The 13,285-nt window shown below is 51.3% G+C and overlaps 1 protein-coding gene across 2 annotated transcripts in view; it reads right to left on the bottom strand.

The window, feature by feature from the left end:
- The window catches only part of LOC144733048 (E3 ubiquitin-protein ligase TRIM11-like), a 38,586-nt gene extending 25,546 nt beyond the window's left edge, over window positions 1–13,040 (bottom strand). Inside the window, exons 1-3 of one of the 2 annotated variants that reach the window (XM_078614784.1) lie at window positions 12,926–13,040; window positions 12,255–12,713; window positions 11,574–11,669 (exon numbers count right to left, since the gene is read on the bottom strand). In XM_078614784.1, the coding sequence (XP_078470910.1) occupies window positions 11,574–11,669; window positions 12,255–12,713; window positions 12,926–12,928 (558 nt within the window). In that variant the 5' untranslated portion in view covers window positions 12,929–13,040. Of the gene's footprint in view, window positions 1–11,573; window positions 11,670–12,254 lie in introns of both variants that reach the window. The other variant, XM_078614782.1, reaches the window with a different exon arrangement.
- Between the last annotated feature and the right edge of the window lie 245 nt (window positions 13,041–13,285).

Here is a 13,285-nt window from a genome sequence, read left to right as displayed (position 1 = left end):
AACAGTCAAATGTATCGAAAGGGCATCTAACACAGATTATCTTCCCCTTGCGCTTAACCGAAAAGGGGACTATTTTTCAGAGCCCCAAAAAGTACTCGACAATTTTAACCTTCATTTTTCTGAAGCTGGTGACATTTTTAATAATGTATTGGAAGTAACCCCTGCTCATGCAATTTCCTACACGCCTGTCCAAACATTCAACGAATTTAGTTTCCAGCCTATCCACGAAAGTAATGTTCTGAAACAACTTTCCTACCTCAAAGGGTCCTCTTCTACCGGAGCGGATAGCATTCCTGTCTTTGCTTTGCTAACTGTTGGTCACCTAATTTACAAACCTATAGCCCATATTTTCAACCTGTCCATCAAAGATGCATCAGTACCTCTAGAATGGAAACATTCCTATGTTTGTCCACTTCACAAAGGGGGCCCTAAAGATGATCCAAATAACTACCGACCTATCTAAATTTTGTCCCCGTTGATGAAATTTTTTGAAAAATGATTGAACTACCAAATTAGCAGTTTCCTGTCCGACAACAATCTCTTACATCGAAACCAATCTGAGTTCCGAAAAAAGTTGCCAAAAACCCGATGAGAGGTCGAGGGTAGAGAAAAAATTAGCCCCCGGCATGGGCCAATACCGCACCCGCCAGAATGACTACTCGTTCCGGGCCCCCATTCAACACTTGTAAGAACGGGGCTTGTACAGCCCGAATGATAGTTTGAGCCACGACAAGAGAGAAAGCTTTAGCCAAGGAGTTTGACAGGGACAGCAACACCCACCACCCTATCCGCGACCTCCAACCGCTTTCGATAATGCAATGGGATGAGCATCTGTGGACCAGGAACTATCTCCACAGTGACATCGGCTAGTGCATGAATGGCGTTTCCCGGAGGTTGGCGGCCCCACAAGGACGGCAGGAAAGACATCCTACAGCCCCCTGGCCTTTCTAAACAGCCCTGATCCACAAGGATTTTAACAGGCAGCTGACGAAGAAAATCGGTGCCCAACAGACATGGAACTGCCAACGATCGGGAGATGAGAACCGATCCCTACGCGGCAACATTCCCTATGGCAATGTGGACATCTACCTGTCCTATGATACTCATGCCACCCCCATTAGTGGCAATGCATGCATCGATAGCCGGCTGGACCCGCGACGCAGGGATGGATAATAGGTGAAAAATTACATCCGAAATTATGGTTGCCGACGCACCGGTGTCTACGAAAACACGCACGTCTACCCCTTGAATAGTGCCCGGCACCGTAGAAGACCCCGACGTGGCTGCAACCACCCTCCGAGCCAATTTCTTCCACTGAGTAATAGTGTGTGGTACCGAATCAGCATGCCGAAAATTAACATCCAATAAGCCTACGGGGGTGTGAGCGGATGCCTGAGGTGTTGGGACCTGCCGGGTGCCCGATGCGTGCTGACTTGCCCGAGAAGGATGTCGATCCGCGTTCGGTGGAGAAGATGGAGGAAGGGCCGACGGAAGCTGTGGAGGTCGGAACCAGCTTCCGTGTGGCGGCCGCCCAACGGTCGGTCGCCTCGGCCCCCACTCGGGACTGTCCGGCCCCGTCGCACTGTGTCCTGCAGGCGTTGCAGGGTCCAGCGAGGAGCAGCAGCCACCAAGTCGTCGTCACTGGACTCGTCCGGAATATGCACGACGCGACGCGGGGCCCATCCCAGAGGTTCACCATCCTTTTTGGGGTCCCCCGTCCATGTTGCCATTTGGTCCCAACGCGCAAATTGAATTTGGCGTCCAAACATCGCGCCGCCCAGCGAGACATTAACGGCTTATGGCCACACACCGGCAGTGAGATGCCCAACTCTTGTGACAACTCGATCATTCTTGTAAGAATGAGAGGGTCCAGAAGGTCGGCGGAGGACTCGGGGTAGGCGACCATAGCAAGCGCTAATAGCGCACCACGGTATGCCAGAGGCGTTTCTTCAGGCCCCCAACGTCGCTGCATGAATTTCCTGTGGGCAGCCGATGGCGGCTCGTAAAACTCCGCCATTTCAGCGAAGGCGTCCCTCAGCGTCTTCTTTCTACTCGCCGGGATGGAGCAGAAAACGGCCAGGGACACGTCATCCAGCAGCGTAGGTAGAGCCTCCAGTGCCTCGGACTCCGTCCACCGCACCGATCGAAAGGCGGATTCAAATCGCCACGTAAAAGCGTTCCAGTCGCCCCCGGCGACAAATTTTTTAATATTAGGGAGGCGATGGCTGCGGTCGTTGTCCATGGGCGCGCTCGTTCCCGCCACCCGCGCAGCACGCAGCTCAGCCAAGATGGCGGCCGCAGGCAGCATGGCAGCGACCGCACCCAAGATGGTGGCCTCCTCCCCCACAGCAGGTGTAATGGCGGCCGTCTCGGTCATGGCCCCCCGTTGGAGGCCAAGGTCATCCGCACTCTGACGCGTCTCACGAGGCCGACCCAGGGCGGCAGACGACGCGACCACCGTGACGAGATTCAGCATCGCCGCGCGGAGAGACTCAATTTGTTCCGCCACTCGTCGCCACCCTTCGTCCGTAGCTGGAGTCGCCTCCGCGCCGGCATGTCGTTTTGGCGCGGCATCGGGGAGAGCAGCAGTCGGCGGCAGCGGTTCCGTCGCACCCAGAAGCTCGTCCTCATTGGCATCGTCGTCCGACGGCGGGTCCGGTGGGTTCTTCTTTTTTAGGTGCTTAGACATCGTGGATGATGGTCCAAGTGGTCTCAAAATTTACTTCTGACTCCAATGTAATAAACCCCATTCAGACGACGTCGTGACTTGGGAATTCTTTATGCGGTTTCGTTCACAGCTTCCACGACATTCGTTCCTTCAGTTCCCTTGCTCCTTCACGCTGTTGGCTGACAGCATGAGAGAGAGAGAGACTGCCACGGCCCACCACGTGGCAGGCTCCGGACCATGGCACCAGCGTTGCTTCCCCCTTCGTTCCTCCACACACTGACCACGTGCTGTCTTCCTTCGCCCCTTTTAATCCCTAGCCCACGTGATACCACACAGCCAATCCTCAGCAACACCCCTGGAACTTTCCCGAAGATACTGTACGGCTCCAGGGCCACGCTCCGGGCTCGACTCCCCATTGGTTGTGGGCTAAGGCCAGCAGAGCCTATCATTATCATCCAGGTGTAACCTCACATTACGGATGTGTTGGGCAGCACAGAGGGACAACCAGAGCAACACCACACCAAGAGACATACACACATGGAGAGGCACACACAGAAAGACGCCCGGAGGAAAAACGTACAGGGACTTATATAGGCTGTAGAGGTGGGGGAAGGGAAGGCGCGGAGAGAAGGACCAATGCAGGCAACAAATCGTGGGAAATAATCTAGAAACAAAAACGGAGAAAGCACATGGGAAAACGAAAACGGAGACACCAACCACGGTAAACGAAAACTAAGAAAATTACAACAAGCAGAGGTACATACACAGAGAAGACAACACGGGAAATATGTTTTGGACAGAATTTTAAGGACAACCTCCCCGTAGAGGTGGATAAATCTATAATTGAAGCTTTCGTGACTGCAGAAATTACTATACTCCCTGGTTCTTTCGCTAAAGTCATGTATGTAGAAAGAAAATCGGATTTTAAATAAATCACAAATAAAATGACATTTAAATAAATTGCACACGTTTCGAACGCAACACAAGCGCTCATCATCAGGTGGAAATTGCTCAAAACACATAGCGAGGGAACACACAGAGGAACATCACACACAGAGCACACAGAGAACGGCAAACTGCATGGAGGAAAATACAGCAAGAAGATGGGAGACGCAAACCCAAAAAACCTTAGAAACATAATGTGATTAGTGTAGTTTAACCTGGTGGTCCACCACCATAGGATGTTATCTGGTAAAGGGGCAGTTACCCCTTGTGTTAATGTGTTGGTACAAATAAATGTGTTGCTTCCAAGAAGTACATCTGCGACTCAGTTGAATCCACTACAACTTGTATCGGAAGTGGCCAATACGCTATTTTATTTAGCTATATACCATGTCTACACGCCGCAGACTACATACCAGCACGTCAGATGACGAGGAGGAAGATCTCATTCCACAAACAGCCCCGCAGGATGGAGGCGAGGCGATGCTGGCTTAGCAGAGCACCACCCGGGCACGCAACAGCTCACTGCTGATGGGGATGGAGCTTCAGGTGGCACACGATTGCCTCGCAGAGCTCCTCCAAGCCGCAAGCGTCCATCCTTGCGGAGCCCCACCCAGCAGAGCCGGCGGTGGCAGACGGAGCAGTGGAGCTGCGCGGGGACGACGTTTCCGCCACCATTTCCCGCCAGGCGGGTACCTCTGTGGCGCAGCCCAGGCTCGCGGCCGCTATCTTCTTGAAGGAGCAGGGCGCAGAGTCCGCCAAATCCAAAGCGGCGTCAACATCGCCGGTGGACATTTCATCTTTCCGGCGACGGCTTCCCTTCGTGAAATAATTATTCAGCCGCCAGAGGCGACTGGGTGCCCTTCAAACGGTGGTTCCTGATGAATGCCGACTTGGAAGGGTGGATGGAAGCGGAGGCGCTGAGAGCGCTGCCCGCGCCCTTGATAATGACACCCTGGTGGCTTTCCTTATCATCCCGCCGTTGGAGAGGGCCACGCTGACTCAGGCCTTCGACCAAATGGCGGCAATTTATGAGCCGCCACTGAACGTGTGCCACAAGTTCGCTACGTGGAGGAAAGGGGAAACCGAGATGCCCTTTACCTTCCATAGCACGCTTTTGGCGCTGGTGAAGGCTGCCTTTCAGAAGATGGACTATGATGAAATTGACTCGTTAGTCCTCGAGAGACTGCTGGCTTTGGCCAAGGACTTCAACAACATTCTGCCAGCCATAGACGACGATCTCTTTCGTCCATCAAGATTGCAAGATGCATTCAGGCTCAGCAGCTCTTGCAACGACACAAGGGGTTGGCGGCTGCATGTACCACGCCCTGTGAAGGGCTGGATGCACCTGAAGACGTGGAGCCCATTCCAGCTTGTACATCGACCAAGAGCGGAGGCACGCGAGAGGTCAGCATGGTGCGATGAGCGGACAACCAGCGATGGCCAAAGACATCGCCTCGTCCGGGGGGCAGTCACGTCATGTGCTACAGCTGCGGCCTGCTGAGGTATGTCTCATTGGGCTGCCGCGTACCACAATGAGGCCTCCCTGGACCATCACCTTCATCCGCCCGACCGTCCTTCGCTTCAATGCACCCGAAGGCGAGTCGTGACACATTCTACACTCGGCCCCTGAATCCACCTCACCCATCTAGTACATTCGGATCACGTTCCGGTCGCGCGTCGGTGTGGGGGGATTCTGTTTATGATCATGAAGACCGGCCGCTCCGACCTGGTCAGTGGTTGGAGCTGGCCCATCGAGTGGTGGCCGTGGACGCAGGTTCGTCCACTTTTGTGGGTTTTATAGAAGGGGTGGAAATTAGGATGCTCGTTGATACCGGTGCATCAGCGACCATAATTTCAGAATTTATTAACAATATCATTTGCCTCATAAATGTCGGTTCCTATGCACTGTCGAAGCTCCATGCTTCGCCGCAAATGGCTTATGCACGGCTAATGCTACCGTGCAAGCACTTGCGCGTAGGACAGTGAAAATTCCCCCCGAATTGTACTTGTTAAAAAGCACAATGGTAACTTACATTTCCGTGTTGACTTTTGCAAGCTCAATAAGGTCTCTGTCGCTGATGCGTACCCTCTACCTCGGATGGATGACTCGCTGGACACTTTGGCAGGAGTGCGGTTCTTTTCTACTCTTGAACTTCTATCCGGGTTCTAGCAGTTGCCGCTTGACAAAGCCTCTAAACCTAAGACTGCCTTTTGTACACCACAAGGCTTGTTCGAATTCAATTGGCTTCCGATGGGTCTTCATTCCACGCTGGCCACGTTCCAGCGATTAATGGAACTTGTTCTGGCTGGCCTCCAGTGGGACTCGACAATGTTATCGTTTTTAGCCATACGTTCGACGAACACCTAGAACAACTATGTGCTGTCTTTCTCAAAATGTGTACGGCCAACATAAAATTTTATCTGCAGAAATGTCACTTCCTCCAGGAATTGGTTCAGTATCTTGGCCACGTAGTTAGCGAATCAAGTATTGCGACTGACCCAGACAAAACCGCGTGTGTTCGAACTTGGCGTCCCCCACGTTAGTGGGGGAGGTACGCAGTTTCATAGGATTTGCATCTTATTAACGTAATTTTGTCACCGGGTTCACTTCCATTGCTAACCTCTCCACGCCTTGGCAGCTAAAGGTCATAACTGCCATTGGGGGGAGGAGGAGGAGGCCGCATGTATTGTGATCCGGGATAGCTTGTGACTGCCCCTCCCCTGTGCTACCCCGACTTCTCTTTGCCATTCATTCTTGATACGGATGCTAGTAATACTGGAATTGGAACTGTTTTGTCCCAGGTTGTCAATGGCATCCAGAGTGTTGTCACATATGGAAGCAGAGTGTTGTCTCTGGCCGAACACTGGTATTGTGTCACATGTAACAGTATTGCCCCTATTTGTACGGTAGACACTTTTAGGTGTGGTCTGACCAAGCAGTGCTACAGTACGTGCTGCGTGTTGATCAACCATTGGGCCAACTTTCACGCTGGTTGGGAGTCCTCCAGGACTACTCCTTTAGAGTTACTTATCGCAAGGGCTCCCGTCACATGAACGCTGACACCCTGTTGCAATTGCCAACGAGCGATGGGTGCGCGTGCTTTTCGGGCTCGGGGCGCTGTAAACCAGCCAACGTGCCCTCGCCCCCTCCCCTTGTGGCGTTGGCCGAGGCTGTAACATCTGAGGCGGCCGGTGGTCTGGGGGCACGTGATGCTGTCAATGGGTTGGACCACGAGGAATGGGGGCGCCTCCAGGCCAAGGGTGCGTCCCTGCTTAAATTATGACGCTATGTCAGACAGACTGATATGGGAGTGGATCGATGGGGTGTCGCCTCTGTCATTCTTAGAGGCAGCTTACTCATGCATTGGGACGGAGGGTTGTGCCGTTATAACATTGTTGTGCCCTCTGCCCTGCGAGGCAGGATTGTTTGGGTTGTGCACGAGCGCCTCTTGCACCTGGGTGTGCAGCAGATGCTGGCCACACTCGATTTAGACTTCTTCTGACCTGGCATGGCTGAAGATGTCGCTAATTTTCTCAAATAATGTGTGCAGTGTGCGCGACGGAAGCCACCAGCGAAACCTTGGTGTTCACCGTTGCAATCGATCCAGGTTTTCCGCGTAAATGAACAGTTGCCCTGGACATCCTTGGTCCATTCCCTACTACCCCTCGTGGGAAAAAGTATTTGCTGGTGGGAGTCGAGTATTTTTCACGATGGTCTGTGGCCTGGCCGCTCCCCAACCAGTTGGCAGCCACGATCAATGAGGCATTGCTGAATGGTCATGTAATGGACAAGGGTGCTCCCGAACGTCTTTTGACTGATCAGGGCAAAATGTTTTCTTCGAAATTGTTACGTGAGGTCTGCAATTGTTGGGAATAAAAAAGGTACGCATGTCACCGTACCACCCGCAGACGGATGGCATGGTTGAGCGGCTGCACAGGACTCTGACCTCCATGTTAAGCCATCAGGTCAGTCCCAACTCGATTGGGACTTGCACATTCCCGGAGTCCTAGCTGCATATGGGATGGCCCCTCATGCATCCACCGGCTACTCGCCGTTTTGTTATATATGGAAGTGAACACGATCCCTCAATTTATGTGCAGTTACAAGCCACGCCCAAAAAGGTTAAATCTAAAATTTCTGACGCTGTGCGATTCACCCTTCAAAAGCTTTCCAAGGCACGGGAAGCTTAAAGGGCAAATTCCAATTCTCGCCAATTGGCCAATGAGCAGCTGAGGGGTGTCCGTGCTTCTACACATTAGTGGGTAATGGGGGACAGGGCCTGGTTGCACTGTCCACAAGTATTGGTGGGTACGACGCCCAAATTGTTCAAACCCTGGAGAGGGCCGATTGATGTGATTCGGATCGTTCGGCCACAGTGTGTCCAGATCAGTTTGGGGTGGCGGAGTTGGTTTGTTCATCCCTCTTGTCTTAAGCCATTCATTGCTCTGCGCGAGTTTGTACCATCTCCACACCCCAGGGGCCGAGTGTCAGATGTGTCCGGCGAGCTGGGGTGTGTGCCCGCTGAGGTTGGTCTTCAGCGGATTGATCTGATTCCGTCCTCAGGTGCCGCGCACTTGACGTCCCCCGAGCAGCCACCTGCTCCGTCTCCACTAGATTCAGGAGAGGAGAACCCGACAACCCAGCCTACTGCTCTCCTTGAGGAGCCGGGTTCGACGGGACATTTGCATATTCCCCCCGGGACCTCCAGGGTGAGCAAGCCCACCTCCCCTGGAGCCCGGCCACAAGGACTCGATCATAGACTCGGTTTTCGTGATCCCCATGCACACACACTCCCACACCGTCATTTGGTTGTCGCATTCAGTAGGCCGTATCGGCTATTGGCTGAACCTAGCCTTTATTGTGCTTACGGGTGTTTTTACATGTTGACGATGGGAGATGTTGGTGTTGGAGGGGATTCCAAGAGATAGCGTGTTACTGTTTTTCTCTCGTGTTGTTGTTCTGTGCTTGCGTTTTTTTACCTCTTTTCTTCTCTCCCCTACTGGTTATGTACATTTGTAAAATAGTGTATATATTGTATAGGTGGGCTTGGGTATTTAATTGGTGATTGTTATTGTTGAGGCACACATAGCGTTTCTATACTCGTTTACTCACTTTTTATCACCTTACTCACTTGGTTCGTTTTAACGGGGGAGTTGTCAGCCGGGACGGCGGGATGCTACGAAGGGGAGGGGTGATGTTGTGACATCGCGCAAGTCACTGTGTGGTGCTGGCTCTAGAGAGGCATGGCATACTCACATCACAGACATCACGTATGTAGCGACATCATGGATGTCACTGGGTAATGCCGGCTCTAGTGAAGCACGGCATGCGATGCATTGCCATCGTGGACACCCCGTATATATGTGGGTGTAGTACCAGCCCTAGAGTGACAGCGCTGAGTGGCACCACGCTCTGCGTGTAATGCTGACCCCTACAGGGTAGGGTGTGAGAGTGCAGGCCACGGGAACGAGGTTACTGTGGGCCATGGCACTCTGGTTGACTCCGAAGGACACGTGACGAGAAAAGTCTACACAGGGCCCTGGGTGGGGGCGAGGAGGTGGTCACGTGTCGGGGGAAAGATCCTACGGGAAGGATTGAGAAACCCCAAGAGGTTTCTCGAAGGTGGTCGTGGCCAGGGGTGGAGCCAGCCATCACCCGGGAGCATATAAACCGGGGTCCCCACAGGGACCGAAGTTCAGCATTGCTACCGTCATCTGAAGATCTACGTTCTACGTCCGAGAAGAAGTCACTAAAGCATGGACCGGGACACAAGCCGGGGTTGGGTCGGTTATAGCTAACTCCCAGTGTGTTTAGTGTAGTTTAGCCTGGTCCACCACCATAGGTTGGTATCTAGTAAAGGGGCAGTTACCCCTTGTGTTAATGTGTTGGTACAAATAAATGTGTTGCCTCCAAGAAGTGCGTCTGCGACTCAGTTCAATCAACTAAAGACGTGTAAGGCCCAAACTAATAGTCTTTTCTGGGAACGTCTGGCGGAAGACCCAGTGCAGTAATATTTCAACTTCCACCTCTGGGAAAAAATTTCCTGCATTCCAAAGATCCAAAGAAGGTGATGGATTTTAAGTCTGAGTGGACGAAAAGCTGTTGTTGGAAGGCAGCTAGTGCCTGTGAAAGTGACAAACCTAGGTCCCTCTGGTGGACACCAGTGGTGAGGGACGCTGTCAAATTGAATAAGGAGGATTTTTCCTAGCTATGCTCAGAAAAAGGTCTCCCGACTCGATTGAGAGGTAACGGCTTGCCAAGAGGGTGGCAGTGATAGCAATCGCTGAAGCGAAAGCCCGGGCATGGGAGGCACTTGGAGAGGCCATGGAAAAGACTACCAGCTCAGGCTGTTCTCAGTAACATTTAACTTAACTAAGGAGATAGTCGAGAGGTGGAAGGAACACTTTGAGGAGCTCCTCAACCCGGTTGACATGCCCTCCTCTCAGAAGGCAACCCTGAAAACAGCTGAGGGGATTAGATCCATCATTGCTGGAGAATATCCAGTATGGGGGCATGGAGGTGGCATCGCTGCTTTTTGCAGACAACGTTGTCCTCTTTTCCTCATCAGTCCAGATTTCACTTTAACTTTTTGATGCCGAGTGTCAAGCAGCTGGGATGAGGATCAGTGCCACAAAATCTTAGGTCATGGCTCACTCCTAGGAGATGTTGAATTGTTCTCTCCCGGTGAGGGGGGAAAATATGCCCTTAGTGGAAGAGTTCAAGTACCTCGGGGTTTTTTTCCCAAGTGATGGTAAGCGGGAGCAGGAGATCTGCCGGCGGATCAGTGTGGAGTTTGCAGTGTTGCAGGCACTGTACCGTTCCGTGGTATTGAAGCGGTAGGTGAGTTCTAGAACAAAGCTCTCGGTTTACAAGTCGATATACGTTCCCTCCTAATGACTGAAAGGATGAGATCCCGGGTACAAGTGACCGAAATGTGGTTTCTCTGCAGGGTTGCCGGGCTCACGTTCCGTGATTGGGTGAGGAGCTCGGTAATCCGGGAAAGCCTCAGAGTGGGGCCGCTGCTCCTCCGGATCGAGAGGAGCCAGTTAAGGTGGTTTGGGCACCTGGTAAAAATGCCCACCGGTATACTGCTCCTGGAACTGTCATGGGAACGTTCCACTGGGCAAAGACCCCAGGGCTGACCCAGGACACGCTGGCGGGACTATGTCACTCGGCTGGCCTGGGAACACCTGGGAATTCCCCCAGGAAGTGCTAGAGTCTGTCACCAGGGAAAGGGAGGTCTGGACCGCGCTACTCAACATTCTGCCGCAGCGACCCTCACCAGGACAAGTGGATTGAAAAACGAACGAACTCATGCATGCGACAATGCAAACTGGCTCATAGTAATATCGTTGAAGACATATCAAAAGTAGATTCAATTATTTAATTATCTGAACCATTAAAATGTACTACATGAAAAGAGTTAAACACTAATACATCATGATTCGTGCATATTCAATTTAGAACGTTTTTAATACTAATTGGCTCTACCTTGTGTCTGCTTTAGAGGTAGGTGCATGTCATGAGAGCAAAAGTGTTTTCTGAATTCCGTGTATTTTCTTGAAGTTTCTTCTCTTGTGTTTATTGTAGCATTTAACAGCCAGGTTTCCCGTCGTATTTTATCGTCATCTTCACTCGTTTTATTTCTAGTTTCTAATTCAATACAATCGATGCTCCCTACTGCGTTATTTTATATCACCCATGGCAAGTAATTCGAGTTATCCTGCTAAATTATGTGCAGTCTCACGAGATATCAACTTTTTTACTTAAAACGTTGCATTTAAAAAAAAATACATTTCAATCACCCATAACCTTAATAATGCAATATCTTTAACAGTTATTACACACTGACTCAAGCCCAGCAAAGTTCACTTGAATATATGGAGTTGTCTTCACAGCGAGAGTCAAAGACTCCACGCAGGGTGGAAGTCAAAGGGTCACAGAGCTCACGCGTGGTACCTGGACGTCCTTGCGAGCGGCCTCCATCCGTCCCACGGACGCCTCCGCCTCCAGCCTCCCCTCCTCCACCGCTCGCATCTCCTCACTGACTCCACTCTGCAAGAGACAAAGTCATCAGAGGAGACTCCACTCCATCTGGAGCCCTCCACAATGACCACTCTGAATTTCCCACCAGAAGCGTGGTCAGGAAGTCAGCCTGGACTGATGAGAAAAAGTCTAAAAGGCAAGGGGCCTGTGGACAGAGAATCAACCCACGTTGATGTTTGTTGTATGAGATGTTTATATTATTCCCAGGTGACAGTTTTTATCAGCTCATGTAGAGGTATCAAAATCAGTATATGTATTTATACTGGAGGAATCCGATGAGTTATAAAGCTCTTTTTCACAAATGTCCAGTAGGGGTGGGTAAGAACGTTAAAACAACAAACTATACAAAAAAACAGATAGTAGTGCAAAGTACAAGAAAGGTAAACAAATCACCCAATAAAATACAACTAAGCCAAACCCATCATATCAGGCAAAACCCACCGAGGTATCAATTTATTTTTCAGAAGCGACCTGGCCACAAATGATAACTCAACAAAGCAGCTTATCATGTGGAAATGTATAGCAGCCGAATAATCTCAATGCATGTATTTTTGTGCACCTCAGTGGTTCTCACTATCGGCATTCGGGCTTTACCTTCCGTGTCTGATGCTGGTCCTCCAGCGTGTCGACATCATGTCCTCTGTGTTCTCCAGTGATGGCACAGACTGTGCACACGAGGCTCACGTCTTGCTTGCAGTAGAACTTGAGCTCCTCTTTGTGCCTCTTGCACTTGCGTTCTTCAGGTTTCACATCTGGTGAAACCAGGACGTGATCATTAAACTTCATCTTCTCCAGGTGAGGCGTGAGGTGCTCTGTGCAGAAGGACGTGTCACACTTGAGGCAAGTCTTCACTGCAGGCGTATTTCCTTCTGAGCAGTGATCACAGAAAACAACACCAGCAGCAACAGCAGCAGCCATGGCCTCAGTCACTCGCAGCTGCTCTATGAGGTTGGCGATCGTCACGTTCCTGGTCAGCTGGGGTCGTCGAGGGAAGGTCTTGCGGCACTGCGGGCAGCAGTAGGAGTCTGTCTCCTTCCAGGCGTCCTCCAAGCACTGGAGGCAGAACGAGTGGCCACAGCTCAGCGTGGAGGGGCAGTCAAACGTGTCCAGGCAGATGGAGCAGATCAACTCACGGTCCACGTTCTCAGATGGAGCTGTGCTCGCCATGACCCGAGGATGCAACCAAAATAGCTCCTCACTGTGCCTCAGAGAATATATTTCAACAAAAATACTTTATGTTTATAATATCGTGAGATGTTGATTACCATTGACGAAGTGTGTTCTGTTCAGGAGACGCTGTGTGAGCAGCTCACACAGAGGAGACGAGCAAGGAAATGAACTTGACTTCACCTTCAGGTAAGGAAAAAATACCTCGAGACACGCCCTGGAATGTTCCACACGGCGGCTGGGCTCACCTGTGTAGACATGGGGTTACAGTCACGCACTGTGTTAGCTAAAATTATTTTTGTGTTTAGTTTGTTGTCCTTCCCCTGCACTTCCGATTAGCACGGTTGGCTACGTACGGTGTGGAAGAAGTTCAACACACATTGCTTTTAATGGTCTCAAGTGCAATCATATTGTACAAAAAAACAAGCAGTAGCAGCAGCTTTGGACACAGCGATGAT

This window comes from Lampetra planeri, chromosome 45, assembly GCF_965212315.1.
Source record: "Lampetra planeri chromosome 45, kcLamPlan1.2.h2, whole genome shotgun sequence".
NCBI lineage: Eukaryota > Metazoa > Chordata > Hyperoartia > Petromyzontiformes > Petromyzontidae > Lampetra > Lampetra planeri.
Note: the sequence above shows the minus strand (reverse complement) of the source record. Positions and strands in the feature narration are given on the sequence as shown.